The sequence below is a fragment of the Pristiophorus japonicus genome, chromosome 10 (genome assembly GCF_044704955.1).
Source record: "Pristiophorus japonicus isolate sPriJap1 chromosome 10, sPriJap1.hap1, whole genome shotgun sequence".
In the NCBI taxonomy this organism is placed as follows: domain Eukaryota; kingdom Metazoa; phylum Chordata; class Chondrichthyes; family Pristiophoridae; genus Pristiophorus; species Pristiophorus japonicus.
The window spans coordinates 116,498,200-116,516,993 of record NC_091986.1 but is presented as its reverse complement, the minus strand read 5'-3'; the positions used below and the strand labels follow the sequence as shown (position 1 = coordinate 116,516,993).

General features: G+C 40.8%; 1 protein-coding gene across 9 annotated transcripts in view; it reads right to left on the bottom strand.

Annotated features, from left to right (window-relative positions):
* Positions 1 to 18,794, bottom strand: part of LOC139275073 (synaptotagmin-like protein 2) — a 144,370-nt gene that overhangs the window by 30,979 nt on the left and 94,597 nt on the right. For 6 of the 9 annotated variants that reach the window (XM_070892035.1, XM_070892036.1, XM_070892041.1 and 3 more), the window contains 4 exons: positions 15,914 to 16,009; positions 14,964 to 15,017; positions 12,097 to 12,185; positions 4,893 to 5,006 (listed from right to left, as the gene is read on the bottom strand). In XM_070892035.1, coding sequence (XP_070748136.1) covers positions 4,893 to 5,006; positions 12,097 to 12,185; positions 14,964 to 15,017; positions 15,914 to 16,009 — 353 coding nt within the window. The remainder of the gene's footprint in view (positions 1 to 4,892; positions 5,007 to 12,096; positions 12,186 to 14,963; positions 15,018 to 15,913; positions 16,010 to 18,794) is intronic. The other 3 variants (XM_070892038.1, XM_070892040.1, XM_070892037.1) reach the window with 2 other exon arrangements.

The following is an 18,794-nucleotide window of genomic DNA, read 5'->3' as shown; positions in this document are numbered from 1 at the left end:
ACATACATTTTTGTTATGTTATTATGTCTTATTACTCCCATTCATTTGATTCTTAAATTTAATCTCTCAAACCTGTATTTGACATTAATGCACTTAGCTCCTCATTGTTTTCTTTTTTGCAGATGTTTCATAAAACACGGAAGCACCTGTCCTGCATGGTTAGTAAAGAATACTGCAAACGAGATGTTATGTATAACACAATAAACTCAGGCAAAATGGTTGTAACACTGGCAGAAAGACCTATTGGCAGTGCCACATTTTAATGCACAAACACAAAGAACAACGGCATAAGAAAATGTAGGTTTAATCTTCCATGCCGCAATATTATTGCCGTAAATCAATATTGTTAGTAGGTGGCAAGAGGAAGGCATACAAGGGCAACAATCAGAGGACTGGCCATGCCTGATCTCGTGTCACATGCCTCCTCGTGGCCAGCTGAAAAATGCCATTGACAAGAGGCCTGGAAGCAGGTCATTCACTCACTCTCGTCACTTCTGATGCATAACCAGTAGAGGGTGGGGGACTGGTGGGAGAGAGTTATCCTATAACCTCAGAATAAAACAACTGCTGGTATGAAATTATTAAAAGCTACAATCTCTATATACTATAAAAATGTGTTTTTTTTCGGGTAAGCTTTTTTGCATATTTTCCCCCTTTTCTCATCAGATCTCTTGCACCACATAACACACTCCACCTACCCCTCCCCAAATCCTGACAAGAAGGCAAACAGATTTCTGCCATTGCCCTTCTGGAACAATGATGCAAGGATAAGGGATATCTGAGAGAAAGTTGGAAAGGGGAGGGGGAGGAGGAGGAGGATCCAATTGTCATGGTCCATAAGACCAATGACATAGGGAAAAGGGAGGCGGTCCTGCTAAGGGAATATCAGAAGTCAGGAACTAAATTCAAAAACAGGTCCTCACAGGTGGTAATCACAGGATTACTATGCGAGCCACGTGTTAATTGGCATAGGGATAAACAGATCAAGAAGGTGAATGTGTGGCTGAAAGACTGGTGTGGGAAGCAGGGATTCCATTTCATAGGACAGGAAGGAGCTGTACTGCTGGGCTGGGCTCCACCAGATATCTGAAGGGGCCAGTGTCCTGGCAGAAAGTATAAATAGGAAATGAACCAGAGCAGATAAGAGATGTAACCGTAGGGAAACATCTAGGCAAAATGATAACATAATATGGTTTAAAATAATGATTGAGAAAGACCTAAGTAATAGATTGGAAAAAAGCTCATTTTGAGGGGATGAGAATACAAGGAAAGGTAAACTGGGAAATAAAAACCTGACCGAGCTAGAACAATAATGGGAAATATTTAATGCAGTGATTCAATAGAGATCTGGAGAAATATATTCCACTAAAAACAATAACAATCTAGCCAATAGTGAAATACCATGGATGAATAAGGAGATAAGGGCAACATTGAAACTAAAGATAAAGCCATACACTAAGTACATGGACAATAAAAGAGAGGATGACAAAAGGGATTATTGTTAGAAATTAGGGTTGCCTGAAAATTATACTGTGTTTATTGATTCTGCTCAAGACAAGTAAAGGGTTAATGTATAAGCTATGTTTTACCCGAGAATGCTTAAGTTTCACTTTCCCGAGACAGTGTTTTTAATGAGTTAGATTAGAGAATACATAACATTTTGACTCAGACTTTAATTTGGCCAATGAAGGCCCAACCTAATGTTTCTTCCATTATTCCTAATAACCAATTATAATGCTGAGGTAGAATTTGGAGTTTGTTTAACAGATATTAAAAGTTAATTGGTATAAAAGACAGAATAGAAGGAATGGGAGCTCAGGTATCCATGACGACTGGCTGAAATAAGATAGTTCTAGCCTGGGGCCCCTGATTTAATGGCCTAAGGTTGCCCTGAGACAAGGAGGACAAGGCCGGATGCGATAAGAGACGATAGCTATGAGGGAACCGGGCTTGACAGATAAGAGGTGTCCAGATGGATGGATTGGCCTTCAAAACTATGAACCAGAAAGATGCGTAATGGTGGTAAAGATCCCTCTTTCAGGGTGGGTTTTCATCGACAAGTGGAGACAAAGAACTAAAAGTACTATTGGGTAGTAAGTTTTTAAAAGGAGACTCCATAGGTCGAATAGCTCAGTCAATAATTCGATCCCAGGCCCGCCCCTAAAAAGATAAAAGAAACATGATTAGGGCTCATTCAGACAGATCGGGAAGGAAGAACCACACAAGGGTGAGCTGGTTGAACGCTCTTTCGAGAGTGGACCCTGCTCATTGAAGTCAACCACTCTTGGGGTTCTAGACGAAAGGAAGAGATGATATAAGCCGGAGAACTGCTAGTCACGGTCGTATGCTTTTGCTGTATAAGTCATGTGTTATATTCTGCCCTAAACTAAATAAACACAATATATCCATCATATTGGTTTGCACTCGAACCTGATTATTAAGTAACCAGAGATAGCCTGAAAAGGCGGTTTCCAACATTATGAAGAGGTTAGGAAAAAGTATTTAAAAAGTTAGGAATACAAAGAAGAACTACGAAATTAAATTAATAGTAATGTAGTCTACAGACACAAAGAATAATCAGATTAGGGATAGGGTCACTAAGGGATGCACAAGATAAACTTACAGGTAATGACAAAAATATTGACTAGTTTACCAAGTGATCAAAAAAAGATACAAAGACATTTAAGATAGATAATTGATAAACTTATCAAACCTAGAGAGGATAAAACCCCTGGTCCAGATAGAATGCATCTGCATATATTAAGAGTGTTTTGGGAAGAGATAGCAGAGTCACAATTACATATAAATTCATTAGAAAAAGGAATAATGACAGTACTGAGACAGCTATTCCATATATTTAAAAAGAAAGCCAGAATAAATCAAGGGAACTATAGACCAGTTAGCTTAATGTCAGTGTTAAGAAAGATAATGGCCCGTAAAGTGCAGTCAGTGGCGAAGCAAAGGCGTTTGTTGCTGGCCTCAAAGCAAGATTCGCACAAAGATCTCTCAATCTCTGTAGCGAGAAATTTGGCTTTTCTGATGTTCAATTGAAATCAGTCTAAATTAATCCCCAACTGTGATGTCAACAAGCTGTCCAAGCAACCAATCACAATGCAGAATTCTCACAGACTGGGAACCAGGAAGTGAATAAGCTCCTTTTAATCTAACATTTAAAAAATGCCGGAGAGAGCAAAACAAAGATTGGGACTCTCACATGGGGAAAAGGTAAACCTGAAATAAAGATGACCAAACTTTAAAAAATAAATATATATATATTTTTTTAAGTTTAACAATTGTAATTTTTATTTAAATGGATAAATTTGACATTCCACAAAATTAAAATTAGTTTTTTGGGCCATAACATTTGTTTAGCAGTCAATACACAGTTAAAACCCTAATTACACCTAATCCAAGTGTTTAACATTTAATGGGGTACTTAACAGCGATATTACCACAGAAAAGCCGACGTTTTCTTCAGTTGCCCTGATTTCAGAGATTTTAAGAGGAAAGGTCATGCTTGACCAACCTTATTGAATTATTTGAAGTAACAGAAAGATTAAATAAGGGTAATGTAGTACATGTAATATATTTTGGGGATTTTCAAAAGGCCTTCGATAAGGTACCACATAGTAGACTCATGACTAAGGTCAGAGAATGAGGAATCAGGGGACAAGTAGCAAAATAGATAGCAAGTTGGCTACAGAGCAGGAAACAGAGTTTAGGGGTTAAGGGTAGCTACTCAGACTGGTAAAAGGTGTTGGGACCACTGTTGTTTACAATTTACATGAATGATTTGGACTCGGAAATTGGAAGTACAATTTCACAATTTGCGGATTACAACAAATTGGGGGGTATAGTAAATGCCGAGGAAGACTGACAAAATAAAAGACAATAAACTTGCAGAATGGATGTGTAATTGGCAAATTAGTTTCAATATAGATAAGTGTGTGGTGTTACATTTTGGCAGAAAGAATAAGGAGGCCACATACTGCTTGGATAATAAGAGTCTAAATGGGGTAGAGGAGCAAAGGGATCTCGGGTTACAGATACACAAATTAAAAGTAGCAACACAGGTTAATAAGGTCATAAAAATGCAAATAAAGCACGAGTTCATTTCAAGAGGAATAGAATTAAAAAGCAGAGAAGTTATGTTAAAGTTATATCGAACTCTGGCCTATTAGAAAAAGAGTATAGAGACACTCGAGAAGATGCAAATTCACAAGGTTGATACCAGACCGGAGAGGATATACTCATCAGGCAAAACTGAACAGACGGGCTCATTTCTCCAGAAACGAGATGGCTGAGGGATGACCTGATATAGATCTTTAAGATGATGAAAGGGTTTGCTAGGCTAGATGTAGAGATGTTTCCACTTGTGGGGAAGACCTAAACTAGAACCCATAAATATAAGATAGTCACCAATAAATCCAAGAGGGAATTAAGCAGAAATGCCTTTACCCAAAGGGTGGTAAAAATGTGGAGCACCCTGCCACAAGGGGTAGCCAAGGCGAATAGCACAGATGCATTTAAGGGGAAGCTAGATATGCATATGAAATAGAAAGCAACAAAAGGATATGCTGATAGGGTTAGATGACGAGGAGTGGGAGGAGGCATAAACAGCATCAACAACCAGTTGGGCCAAATGGTCTGTTTCTGTGCTGTAGACACTTTGTAATCATTGAGGAACCACCCCAACCTGTGACACCTGTACCCTGCTCAACACCTCCATCAGAACTTTTAAGTCAAGGTTCTATTTGAAATAGTTTATATGACAACATGGGAGGGATATCAATTTCTCTGGGTGAGAAGGAAGTACACACAAACAAAACCCTAGTTGTTGAGAGGAGGTTAGTAAAAGCATTATAATGGAATAACACAAAGGTTTTACATACAGAGGATCTGGATGCCATGCCAGAAGAGCTGCTAATGTTTGTTAGAGAGCTTGCGATCGTCCCATGCTTATCCATCTGGTAGCTGCTTTCCGACATTGAGTCTGCATCATCATTCTATAGAATTCCATAATAAATCTGTTATCAATTTTTTTTTATTCATTCTGTTATCAATTGCTTTTCAATACCAACACAATTTGGCATGCTCCGAGAAAGTGTGGTATACTGGGGGGTCAAAATTGTCTCCCTCCTTAAGGTCTATTTCTGCCTTTAAGAAGCGGTAATGGGGCGGTAAGATCTTTCTGATCGGGGACAGGCGGATGGGCCGACCCAACAGAAATTGCCCCCGGTTCGGGGGCGGCGTACACAGGTTTCCGGTGTGCATCCCATCGGACACGCACCAACCTCTTACTGCTCCGCGGCGACCCCTTTCCGTCCCGCAAGGGAGATTGCCCTGCGGGAACAGAGCGGCCACCGATCGGTGCCCCCGTCAGCTTTTCCCAGTGGGAGGCTGCCAGTGGCTGGGCGACGTTTCCACCCTTATGGGGAGGATGCAGCGCCGTGGCCGGCATTTTATTTTAATTGTCGGCCGACCCTGAAGTCAGCCCGACAATGGCAGCCACAGGTTTGGCCGGGCTGCCAATGGGCCGAAGCCATCCCTGGTGGCCCAGTGGGCACCACTAATGTGACTGCAGAACTCGCAGCAGCCCTCCTCTTTAACTGAAGGGGAGGGACATTGCTAGGTGTCAGTGCGACGCGGCACGTACTCAGCGCGTGTTGATGACACCGCCTGCCTTCCGACCCGCTCCCGACCCACTTTCGCCCTGAAGCCACCCGAAACACCGCCGCAACAAAATCTCATAAAAAGAGGACAAAATCCCTCTATTCTCCGCCCCAAGATTCGGGCGGAGAATAATCATTTAATTCAAATTATCCGCCCGAAGGTAACTTCGCCCCCTGTATCTCTATTAACTAAAGGTTGCTGGATTACTGAAGAACAAGACCAAAGTTCCATTTATCTTTTTCCTCAAGCTTAGTATGAAAAAATTATTAATCCTTAGTACTATTCAATTTAATGTGAACAGCTTTCATTTAAAAAAAAGCTAATTTCTTAGTATTTATATAGCCCTTCCTACTGCCTATATTTCATTCCAAAAGTACATTATTTGGCAGATGAGTATCCAGAACTACTCACGGTTAAAGCTCATCGACTTTCAATAATCAAATGAATTGCAATTATATCCAAATATTGATTAAAATAAAAGGAACAGTGGTGAATATCTAATCGCTCACATACACTATTTTCAATAACCTCAGATCAATAATTTAACATAATTGATCTCACATTGAGCACGATAGTTTAGTATTATTTCACATCCAAACATCATTTCTTTAGTCCCAATGGCAGTAATTACTATTAATAAATGGAAAGTTATAGACAGCACTGATTTAATCCTCAGGTGGAACAGAATCAATTAGATTCAAAAAAGGAAGTATTTATTAATATTGTAGAATGTGTGTAATTTCAGCAGGTCAATACTTTTTTTTTTATTATCTTCTGATCTCGCCACTTAAACTATTATAATCCAATATTCTTACAGGAAATAGTAAAACAGTTTAATCACATGTAATTGTGCCTCAGCTAAGGATTAGAAGTTTATTTAAATTTGTGAATAAAAGTAGGCGTTCCAGCAGCAAATGCACCAAAACACTTATAGTCATGTAATAAATTTCTTAAAATTTATATTCCAGCCACAAGTTAAAGCTTTTGGAAAGATACCCATCCTAAACTACAGTTCCTAAACAGATTACCTACAAATCCATTGCTTATTCACAAACCTGAAACATTTGAGACTCTATTAAACAAGAACAAATTGGACATGGGTTCTTCAACTTACTGCGTTGAGAAACGGTTCGTTATTAAATGAGAACTGTTACAGGCCCCGAGAACCAAGTAGTGGGAAAATGGCCACCTAGTTCCACCTTTACTGACCCTCTCAATGCCTGCCCCCAACCAAGCCTCGGACCACCTACCATCAAGGGCACTACTCAGCGCCGAGCTTGCAGCCAACATCTCGCCGTAGGCAACTAGGCCCATACAGCAGTACCTGGTCTCCAGTCATCTTGGACCCCCTTGCCACTAGACCAAGACCTTGCTCAGCTAAGCCCGTGTGGTAGCCGGTGTGCAACAGCCGCCCCACGTTAAAAGAACTCACGAACAAGCATCTTCCACTCCTTTAACATGAGGTTCGGGACCTGGAACGTCAGAACCCTTATGGACAACTCCAGTTGGAGCACTTGACACAAAATCAAATCTAAAAATGTATGCCGTCCTGATGGAAATAAATTCCGACTGAAATTTGTTCCTCATGTCGGTACTGATATAGCTATTTCCATCCTATGTTGGTATGGTTGCAAGTAATTATGCATATTATGTGTGGGGGATGAAAAAGAAAGTATTACATAAGAACATAATAATTCGGAGCAGGAGTAGGCTATTCTGCCCCTCGAGTCCGCTCCACCATTCAATAAGATCATGGTTGATCTTCCATCTCAACTCCACTTTCCTGCACTATCCTCATATCCTTCAATTCCCTTAATATCCAAAAATATATCGATCGCTGTCTTGAATATACTCAAATACAGAGCCTCCACAGCCCCCTGGGGTAGAGAATTCCAAAGATTCACCACCCTCTGAGTGAAAAAGTTTCTCCTCATCTTCGTCCTAAATGGCTGATCCCTTATTCTGAGACTGTGACAACTGGTTCGAGACTGCCTAGCCAGAGGAAACATCCTCCCTACATCTACCCTGTCAAGCCCTGTAAGAATTTTGTATGTTTCAATGAAATCATCTCTCATTCTTCTAAACTCTAGAGAATATAGGCCTCAAGTTTTCAAGTATTAGTTCTCAAGTAGGCTGCAAGGGTGGAACCCTTCATCATGAGGAATACTGTCCCATTTCATAAATATGGGCCCTGATATTTCCAGGGAGGCTGTCAAAGAGGCCAAAAACAGCTAAAGAACCCAGCAAGCCCAGGGTTGGGGAGGTCCTGCCAAACTTAATGGCAGTGCAGGACCACATCTTCATTTTTTGTTCCGTTCCCCACCTGGCAACCGACCAAAATGGCACAGCATGGCCAGTGGCCGAGAGCTAAATCCCACGGCAAAAGGCTACAGCCAGGGACCCTTTGGGGTGGGGGGGGGGTTAGGATGGAAGGGTTGGAGGTTGGAGAGTGCGGGATGGGAGAGAGACACCATCGGGGCTGGGTGGAAGAAAGAGGCCACAATTACCAGGGGGAAGTTGAAGGCTTCCTTGAGGGCCTGTGGAGAGAGAGCACTCCTGCTCCTCCTGGCTCACGGGCAGTGCTGGAAAAAGCACTTATCCTCCTTTTCACTGTTGGGTATCCCAGCCCCAGGGAAAAACACACAGCAGTACTGAATTTTAAATTGGGCTCCAAATTGCAGTGAGAGCGCCCAATTGAAATACATTAATGAAGTGTCCTGTCTCTCCACAATGGGGCACTCAGACATAGAAACATAGAAAAAAGGTGCAGGAGTAGGCCATTCGGCCCCTCGAGCCTGCATCACCATTTAATATGATCATGGCTGATCATGCAACTTCAGTACCCCATTCCTGCTTTCTCTCCATACCCCTTGATCCCTTTAGCCATAAGGGCCATATCTAACTCTCTTTTGAATATATCTAACGAACTGGCTTCAACAACTTTCTGTGGTAGAGAATTCCACAGGTTCACAATTCTCTGAGTGAATTAGTTTCTCCTCATCTCGGTCCTAAATGGCTTACCCCTTATCCTTAGACTGTGACCCCTGGTTCTGGACTTCCCCAACATCGGGAATATTCTTCCTGCATCTAACCTGTCCAATCCCGTCAGAATTTTATATGTTTCTATGAGATCCCCTCTCATTCTTCTAAATTCCAGTGAATATAAGCCTAGTCGATCCAGTCTTTCTTCATATGTCAGTCCTGCCATCCCTGGAATCAGTCTGGTGAACCTTCGCTGCACTCCCTCAATAGCAAGAATGTCCTTCCTCAGATTAGGAGACCAAAACTGAACACAATATTTAAGGTGTGGCCTCACCAAGGCCCTGTACAACTGCAGTAAGACTTCCCTGCTCCTATACTCAAATCCTCTCGCTATGAAGGCCAACATGCCATTTGCCTTCTTTATCGCCTGCAGTACCTGCATGCCTACTTTCAATGACTAATGTACCATGACACCCAGGTCTCGTTGCACTTCCCCTTTTTCTAATCTGTCACCATTCAGATAGTATTCTGCCTTCCTGTTTTTGCCACCAAAGTGGATAACCTCACATTTATCTGCATTATACTGCATCTGCCATGCATTTGGTCACTCACCTAACCTGTCCAAGTCACCCTGCAGCCTCTTAGCATCCTCCTCACAGCTCATACTGCCACCCAGCTTAGTGTCATCTGCAAACTTGGAGATATCACATTCAATTCCTTCATCTAAATCATTAATGTATATTGTAAATAGCTGGGGTCCCAGCATTGAACCTTGCGGTACTCCACTAGTCACTGCCTGCCACTCTGAAAAGGACCCGTTTATTCCTGCTCTTTGCTTCCTGCCTTCCAACCCCAGTTCTCTATCCACGGTCAATCCATTGCCCACAACACCATGTGCTTTAATTTTGCACACTAATCTCTTGCGTGGGACCTTGTCAAAAGCCTTTTGAAAGTCCAAATACACCACATCCATTGGTTCTCCCTTGTCCACTCTACTAGTTACATCCTCAAAAAACTCGAGAAGATTTGTCAAGCATGATTTCCCTTTCATAAATCCATGCTGACTTGGACCGATCCGGTCACCGCTTTCCAAATGCCCTGCTATTACATCTTTAATAATTGATTCCAACATTTTCCCCACTACCAATGTCAGGCTAACCGGTCTATAATTCCCTGTTTTCTCTCTCCCTCCTTTTTTTAAAAAAGTGGGGTTACATTAGCTACCCTCCAATCCATAGGAACTGATCCAGAGTCTGTAGAATGTTGGAAAATTACCACCAATGCATCCATTATTTCGAGGGCCACTTCCTTAAGTACACTAGGATACAGACTATCAGGCCTTGGGAATTTATCAGCCTTCAATCCCATCAATTTCCCCAACACAATTTCCTGACTAATAAGGATTTCCTTCAGTTCCTCCTTCTCGCTAGATCCTCGGTCCCCTAGTATTTCTGGAAGGTTATTTGTGTCTTCCTTAGTGAAGACAGAACCAAAGTATTTGTTCAATTGGTCTGCCATTTCTTTGTTCCCTATTATAAATTCACCTGACTCTGACTGCAAGGGACCTACATTTGTCTTCACTAATCATTTTCTCTTCACATATCTATCGAAGCTTTTGCAGTCAGTTTTTATGTTCCCTGCAAGCTTACTCTCATACTCTACTTTCCCCCTCCTAATTAAACCCTTTGTCCTCTGCTGAATTTTAAATTTCTCCCAGTCCTCAGGTTTGCTGTTTTTTCTGGCCAATTTATATGCCTCTTCCTTGGTTTTAACACTATCCCTAATTTCCCTTGTTAACCACGGTTGAGCCACCTTCACAGTTTTATGTTTATGCCAGACAGGGATGTACAATTGTTGAAGTTCATCCATGTGATCTTTAAATGTCTGCCATTGCCTATCTACCGTCAACCCTTTAAGTATCATTCGCCAGTCTATTCTAGCCAATTCACGTCTCATACCATTGAAGTTACCTTTCTTTAAGTTCAGGACCCTAGTCTCTGAATTAATTGTGTCACTCTCCATCTTAATGAAGAATTCTACCATATTATGGTCACTCTTCCCCAAGGGGCCTCACACAACAAGATTGCTAATTAATCCTCTCTCGTTACACAACACCCAGTCTAGGATGTCCAGCTCTCTAGTTGGTTCCTCGACATATTGGTCTAGAAAACCATCCCTTATACACTCCAGGAAATCCTCCTCCACCGTATTGCTACCAGTTTGGTTAGCCCAATCTATATGTAGATTAAAGTCACCCATGATAACTGCTATACCTTTATTGCACGCATCCCTAATTTCCTGTTTGATGCCATCCCCAACCTCACTACTACTGGTTGGTGGTCTGTACACAACGCCCACAAGCGTTTTCTGCCCTTTGGTGTTCTGCAGTTCCATCCATACATTTTCCACATCATCCAAGCTAATATCCTTCCTTACTATTGCGTTATTTTCCTCTTTAACCAGCAATGTTACCCCACCTCCTTTTTCTTTCTGTTTATCCTTCCTGAATATTGAATACCCCTGGATGTTGAGTTCCCAGCCTTGGTCACTCTGGAGCCATGTCTCCCTAATCCCAATTACAACATATCTGTTAACAGCTATCTGTGCAGTTAATTCATCCACCTTATTACGAATGCTCCTCACATTGAGACACAAAGCCTTCAGGCTTGCTTTTTTAACACTCTTTGTCCTTTGAGAATTATGTTGTACTGTGGCCCTTTTTGATTTTTGCCTTTGATTTCTCTGACCTCCACTTTTCCTTATCTCCTTTCTACCTTTTGCTTCTGCCCCCATTTTACTTCCCTCTGTCTCCCTGCATAGATTCCCATCCCCCTGCCATATTAGTTTAAACCCTCCCCAACAGCACTAGCAAACACTCCCCCAGGACATCGGTTCCGGTCCTGCCCAGGTGCAGACTGTTTGGTTTGTACTGGTCCCATCTCCCCCAGAACCAGTTCCAATGTCCCAGGAATTTGAATCCCTCCCTCTTGCACCATTCCTCAAGCTACGTATTCATCTTAACTATCCTGTTGTGTGAGGCCCCTTGGGGAAGAGTGACCATAATATGGTAGAATTCTTCATTAAGATGGAAAGTGACACAGTTAATTCAGAGACTAGGGTCCTGAACTTAAAGAAGGGTAACTTCAATAGTTAAGACACCCCAATAATTGCTGGTGTACAAAAAGCGGTGGGTGCATACATGCCGTGTTGGGGATGCATATTTAAGTCTTTAACCCCCCCTTCCCAACCCTCTCTCGTCCGTTAATAGAACCCATGGTCTCTCTCGGTCATTAGACCTGCATCACAATTCATAAGAGTCTGCCCTATGTAACCACACCAACGGCCGTTGCAATGTTTGAGATAAAGATCACAGAATTGGGGTTAATGAAAGCCAAATGACTCAATAAAAAATAATGAAGTTGCTTCTCTTGTCTTCCTTACCTCTGGAAATGCAGGTACTGACTTGCTCAAACGTTTCATTCTCTTTGATTGTAAAGATTGGTTTTCCAGGGATGTTGGGATCGTGGAAACTAGAAAGTATAAATACACCTCTCAGTCAAAAAAAAAATTATTCAAGAAAAAATATTTTAATGAAAGTATATGAAGTAATTTTATAAACCACAGATTCTACAGCATACTATATTTGATTAAACTATGGTGAATGCATTTCCAAAATCCAGTCAAACTAATGCGTCAGCCATGGCTCAGTGGTAGCACTCTCGCTACCCCCTGTAAACTTCTCCAGCCCTACATACCAGCACACAGCCTCTGCTTCTCCAACTTAACTCTGACCTCCTTTGCATCACCTCTCCCTCCACATCAATGACAAAGCCTTGGCCTGATAAATCTTTTTCAAGATACATACACACTTGCACATTGTTGATAACCCAACCTGCACAATATTGCATCAGATGTAAAAACTGTTTTACATTTATTTTAATTGAATTAAAGTTCATTATGAACTTGAAGCAGTAGGATCAGACTCCAATATCTTCAGTCACATACAGTTCTGTTTAAATTTGATCCGTAGAAAGCAAGAACATTAAGAAAATCATGTCAGTTAAGCTTTTAGTAAACCACTACAATTGGCAATAAAAACAGAAAATGCTGGAAATATTCATCAAGTCAAGTATCATCTGTGGAGAGAGAGAAACAGAGTTAACATTTCAGGTTGATGACCTTTCATCGAATTGAAACATTAACTCGGTTTCTCTCTTCACAGATGCTGCCTGAGCTGATGAGCATTTCCAGCATTTTCTGTTTTTATTTCAGATTTCCAGCATCCACATTATTTTGCATTTGTACTACAATTGGCAGTCAGTCAATATTTGTTCATTGGTAAAATATGGTCTGAACATTAATGATTAAACATTTGGAACTGATGCACATATGTTATAATCATAATACACTATTATAGCACTATACATCATGTTTTTTTGGAGGGGTTTGGAATGGACAGAGTGAGAGAGAGAGAGAGAGAGAGAGAGAGCGCGCGCGCGAGAGATAATTTTTTTTCTGCTTAAAGCTGAGAAATTAAACAGTTCATACTTTTAAAAATATGCACTGTCAATGTCAAAAGCATTCCCTGGTCAGTTATAGCAGCTACTTCTGTGCCCCCAAAGGACACATTAACTCAATCATCAGAATGCCAGTGAAGACAGCTGTTCAAGTAACAATACTGCCTTAGTTGTCCAGAGTGGACAGATTAATTATACAGAGCAGATGGGCATCAGTGTTTTTCACAACAGCTGCTGCTATTAAAACATGCAATGACAGGGGGAGAGGGAGAGGGAGAGGAATCAGTGAGTGTGGAACTGGGAGGAGCCCCAGTTCGGAAGGGGGAGGAGCCCCCCAGTTGTTGGGGGGGGGGGGAGGGAGGAGGAGGAGGTGGAGGAGGAGGAGCCCCAGTGGGGGGTTGGGGGGGGGGCGGGTGAGAAAAGAGAGGAGGAAGGAGCCCCAGTCGTGGATGGGGAGGAGCCCCAGTCGGGGGGGAGGAGAAGGAGCTCCAGTCGGGGAGGGGGCGGAGCCCGGGGGTATGGAGAGAAAGCGGGAAAGGGGTACTGAGGTGAATGATCAGCCATGATCATATTGAATGGTGGTGCAGGCTCCAAGGGCTGAATGGCCTACTCCTGCACCTATTTTCTATGTTTCTATGACACCACAAACTTGTCAATATCATACATCATTGAGAACTTGTCAATATCATACGGTAGCTATTCTTGCAATCAGAGAGAGATTATACATTTATTATCAATCATTGCTTAATTTTGTGCTGCAGACTTATCACAATGTGCAAGATTGAAATTGCTCAAAAATCATTTCACATGGTCAGAGAGAAATACTACTAATCTTAGCAGGATTTAAACCGAGCTACCAAAGGTGAGAATGTGATAACACACTGCACCGTTCAGTTCTCTATGGATAACTTATTTGATAAGTCAGTTTAATAGTGCAAGTCAGACATAAGAACATAAGAATTAGGAACAGGAGTAGGCCATCTAGCCCCTCGAGCCTACTCCGCCATTCAAAAAGATCATGGCTGATCTGGCCGTGGACTCAGCTCCACTTACCCGCCCGCTCCCCATAACCCTTAATTCCCTTATTGGTTAAAAATCTATCTATCTGTGATTTGAATACATTCAATGAGCTAGCCTCAACTGCTTCCTTGGGCAGAGAATTCCACAGATTCACAACCCTCTGGGAGAAGAAATTCCTTCTCAACTCGGTTTTAAATTGGCTCCCCCGTATTTTGAGGCTGTGCCCCCTAGTTCTTGTCTCCCCGACCAGTGGAAACAACCTCTCTGCCTCTATCTTTTCTATCCCTTTCATTATTTTAAATGTTTTTATAAGATCCCCCGTCATCCTTCTGAACTCCAACGAGTAAAGACGCAGTCTACTCAATCTATCATCATAAGGTAACCCTCTCATCTCTGGAATCAACCTAGTGAACCATCTCTGTACCCCCCTCCAAGGCTAGTATATCCTTCCTTAAGTAAGGTGACCAAAACTGCACGCAGTACTCCAGGTGCGGCCTCACCAATACCCTGTACAGTTGCAGCAAGACCTCCCTGCTTTTGTACTCCATCCCTCTCGCAATGAAGGCCAACATTCCATTCGCTTTACTGATTACCTGCTGCACCTGCAAACTAACTTTTTGGGATTCATGCACAAGGACCCCCAGGTCCCTCTGTACCACAGCATGTTATAATTTCTCCCCATTCAAGTAATATTCGCTTTTACTGTTTTTTTTCCCAGACACTTTAATACATTATTTTTAAAAAGTACATGAACAAAAACAATGTATTTACCATCATCAGCACTGAGCGTTATTTCTTTGTTTGTAGAATCTAAGGTATTTGGCACTGTTTTAAAATATAAAAAGAATAATGTATTTGCATCACTGATGTTTCAAACAATATAGCCAAGTTAAACTGAAACATTAAAATGTAAAACAACTGGGTTCGGGGATGACACCTCTCCAGTATTTTGGGGCATAAAGTAAACAAATGTCTGGATGGCGGAATGGTGGATTCACTTCAGCCTTCATCAAGAATAGCACAAGAGAAATAGAATGATATTGCAGCTCATGGCCCTTATAAAAAGAATCCTTATATTTCATCAATTGATGCACAAGATGTTTACTTTAATAAAGGAAGGTTATGCAAGACAAGAAACCCTTTGTTGCTGCAATGTACTTCTAGTTTATTATTCTTTAAGTGTGGGTTGTGTTGTCATTAACAGCAACTTAATTTTGTTAAAACAGAATTTGCCTTCAAGTTATTGAACAAGTTTCCATCAATAACTAGTATCTGCTCTCTACCTGCCCCCCACCACACCCCAGCCTCTCCCACTTTGCCATGTTAAATTGGTACAAATTAAATTCAACTAACATAATTTGGAGGTGAAATTGGACCTCATTGCTCCCATTTCCCAGGTTAAAAAGTACTAAAAGTTACTATTTTTCCCAAAATAAATTGACTTTTGGAAAACAGAAACAGGAGGTTTATCCACAGTCTGAAGACTGAAATATATAAATTTAATAAGCTAGATATAATAGAGTAAAAACCTAATTAATTGTCTACATCCATATATTAACAGGATAACATTTTCATCTTTATGTGACAAACTAAATTACATTAGTTTATCATGGACGTTATTTATCTGCTACTGATAAGGTGAGAGAAAGGCTGGATTAATGAGCTGAAGGTCCTGAAAGCAAGGTTAGGGCAGCTGATTAATTAATGTCCACTGCTCTCACTTGAACCGATGGCATTGATATCTTCCAGACTTTTGTAAGTTTCAGAAGTACGTGAATTTCTTTTCAAAGCCAAAGGAGACATCTCTTCTTCCTCATCTGTTACAAAGGAAAACATTTAAAATCTTGACATTTTAAAAATACTACATTTAAAGAGCCACTTAATAATCTGTGCATACATGAGAATTATCAGGATTTTATTTTGTATCCCCATAGGAATTTTTGTAATCAACTCAAGTGATAAAACAGATGCCCACTTTATAACCCCATGGCACTGCTAGGTCAGGTACACTATTAGTTAGTTCCAGCAATATATGGCTCTTCCTCCAATTGCATGGTCATTACTCGGGATTACACCATAACAGAACAGCCAAGACAGAAAACTCAATGGGGTGGTAAATCAAACCAGCATCCCTCCATTACAGTGCTCCAAAACGCCATCTTTATTTAGTTATCCCTAGTTTCAGCTCATCAACTGCAGTAACTTTAGACACTAGCTGAGACAGAATAGATGGACTGTATGCTGTTATTATACTAACCTTACAATAGCACTAGTTCACTCATGTTGGCCAAGTTATGCTCAGCACACAGGGAGTTCTTCAAAGTTTAAAGTGGTACTGTGTACATGTAGACACATATACTCTTGTCAAAAGTTATGGTTATGTATATATAGTGATATTTTGAATGACAGAGAAAATACAATTCCTGATATTTACATCATGTATAATCTGACTGCCCACAATTTGTGAGGATCTATCTTGAAGCGTTGGAGACAGATTCACAATAGCAGATAAATTCAAGGCATTTTCAATGTATGCCTTGATTTTAGGATTTATTAGCTCCAAGTATTAAACTAGAAGTGACACAGTATTCCTTCAACTTGGAGTGGGAAGCGATGCGAGAGAAGGGGGTCTTGGAAGTGGTGCAATTGAACTAATGGAAAAAGAAATCAGTGTAATTTGATGCCTTTTCTCTGCATCTTGCCTGTACTCTACTTCAGTGTGGAGCGCTTGATGCAGATATGCAGAGTGACAGAAGTGGAGAAGTTCTATTCTCACCACTAATATTTTCCAGTGACAAATGCACAAAATGCCCCACTTCCCTCTGCTAGAAATATGTTTTATCAAAAAAAAATCTCTTGAGGTATCTATAAGTGGTATTTTGGTTGCAATGCAGATTACTGTTGTACAGATTTGCCACAAAGTAGAAGAAAGAGAAACCATGTTGAAACCAGACATTTCACCCAATGAAAGGGAAAGGGGCGAAAAAAGCAAATATTTTAAAAACCTAGAGGGGCGTGTCACCATTGGCCATCTTCTCAACTAACTCAAGAGCGGAATTGGCAGGTTACTGCTCACAGTCAAAGACATGGTCCATGACAAAGATCTAGAGAGTGGGAGCAATTCAATACCATGTTTTTTATGTTGTATTAAATATACTAATTTATGCATACTGATTTGTAATGCAGTACATCTGGCTGGCTGTCAGGCAGGAAACCTTTGAAACATTTTTAAATAGGTTGTGTCGTTAAATTCGGCAGCACCCTCAGGAAACCTTTACTTCCGGGTTTTCCGTCCGCAAATCCTTTCACTTGCTCTCTTCCTGCTTTAGAATTATCAGACCATTTTTTCCGTAAATTGGTTCTCAATTTATCTTGCTACAGTAGTCTATGTCCTCTGATTCTACTGTTCTGGACAAGGTGAAATAGCTTGTTATGGTCTACATTATTTAGTCCCTTTAGAATCGTAAAATACATAATCATAATCACCTCTCAACTTTCTCTTTTCCAGTGACAATATTTGCTACTTACATAATCGCTACTCATAATCCAAACCCTCCAACACCTCAATCATTTTGGTTGTTCTCTTCTGTATCCTTTCAACACCTACAAAATCTTTTTTGTACGATGGTGACTAGAACTGCAAAGTTTTAAATGCAGTGATTTATAAAGTGGCACAATTACCTCACTATTTTGACAAGTGACCTTTTAAATGCATCTCAACGTTTGATCTGCTTCTCACTGCCACCAAGCATTGTTCCGATAATTTCAATTTATTGTCAATCAGGAGCCCCCAAATCTCTCATTTTCCCGGCACATCATTTTCTTTGCATTTAATTAATAGTCCCTTCCTAGATTTTTTGTTCCCATTGAATTTCATCTGACATCTGCCTGCCCAATTCCAAAGTATATTCAAATCCTCGTGTAGTTTAAACTGTTCAGTGTTAGAGTCTACCACTTTTATTAGTTTTGTATCATCTGCAAATGTAGCCACTGTGCTTGTGACTCCTTTTGTAAGGATACTTAACTAAAGAGGTCCTAAAAAAAATCCCTGTTGTTATTTTCACAGGAGTACAAAAAGTATATTGGGCAGAGTTTATTATGTATGGCCACATACACACATTATAGCTTTCCATATTTGCAACACACTTGGGAAGATGAAAAAGTATGCGTAAAAATATCCATATCAACTTGGTAAAAAAGATGCCATAACATTCATATATATGCCAATAGATGAGATTTCTACTCCTAGTGCGTGATCAAAATTCCACAATAAAAACACATAGCGATAAGGTGAATGTTTTTTTTTTACAATTAATGGTATTGTTTGAGGGAGCAATGTTAGCTACGGAACAGAGAGAATAATTTGTTCTATTTCAAATAGTGCTGTGGGATCTTTAACTTCTATTTGAAACAATGAAATAGGTAGACAGAGCCTCAGTTTAATATCTCATACGAAGGCAACACCTCAAGTCACTGCAGTACCACCCTAGATTAGGAGCTCAAGTCTTGGAGTAGGTTTGAACCTACAACCTTCTCATCCAGAGGCAATTGTACTACTAACCGAGTCCAGTGTACTAACATCCAGCCTGCAACAATTTTAGA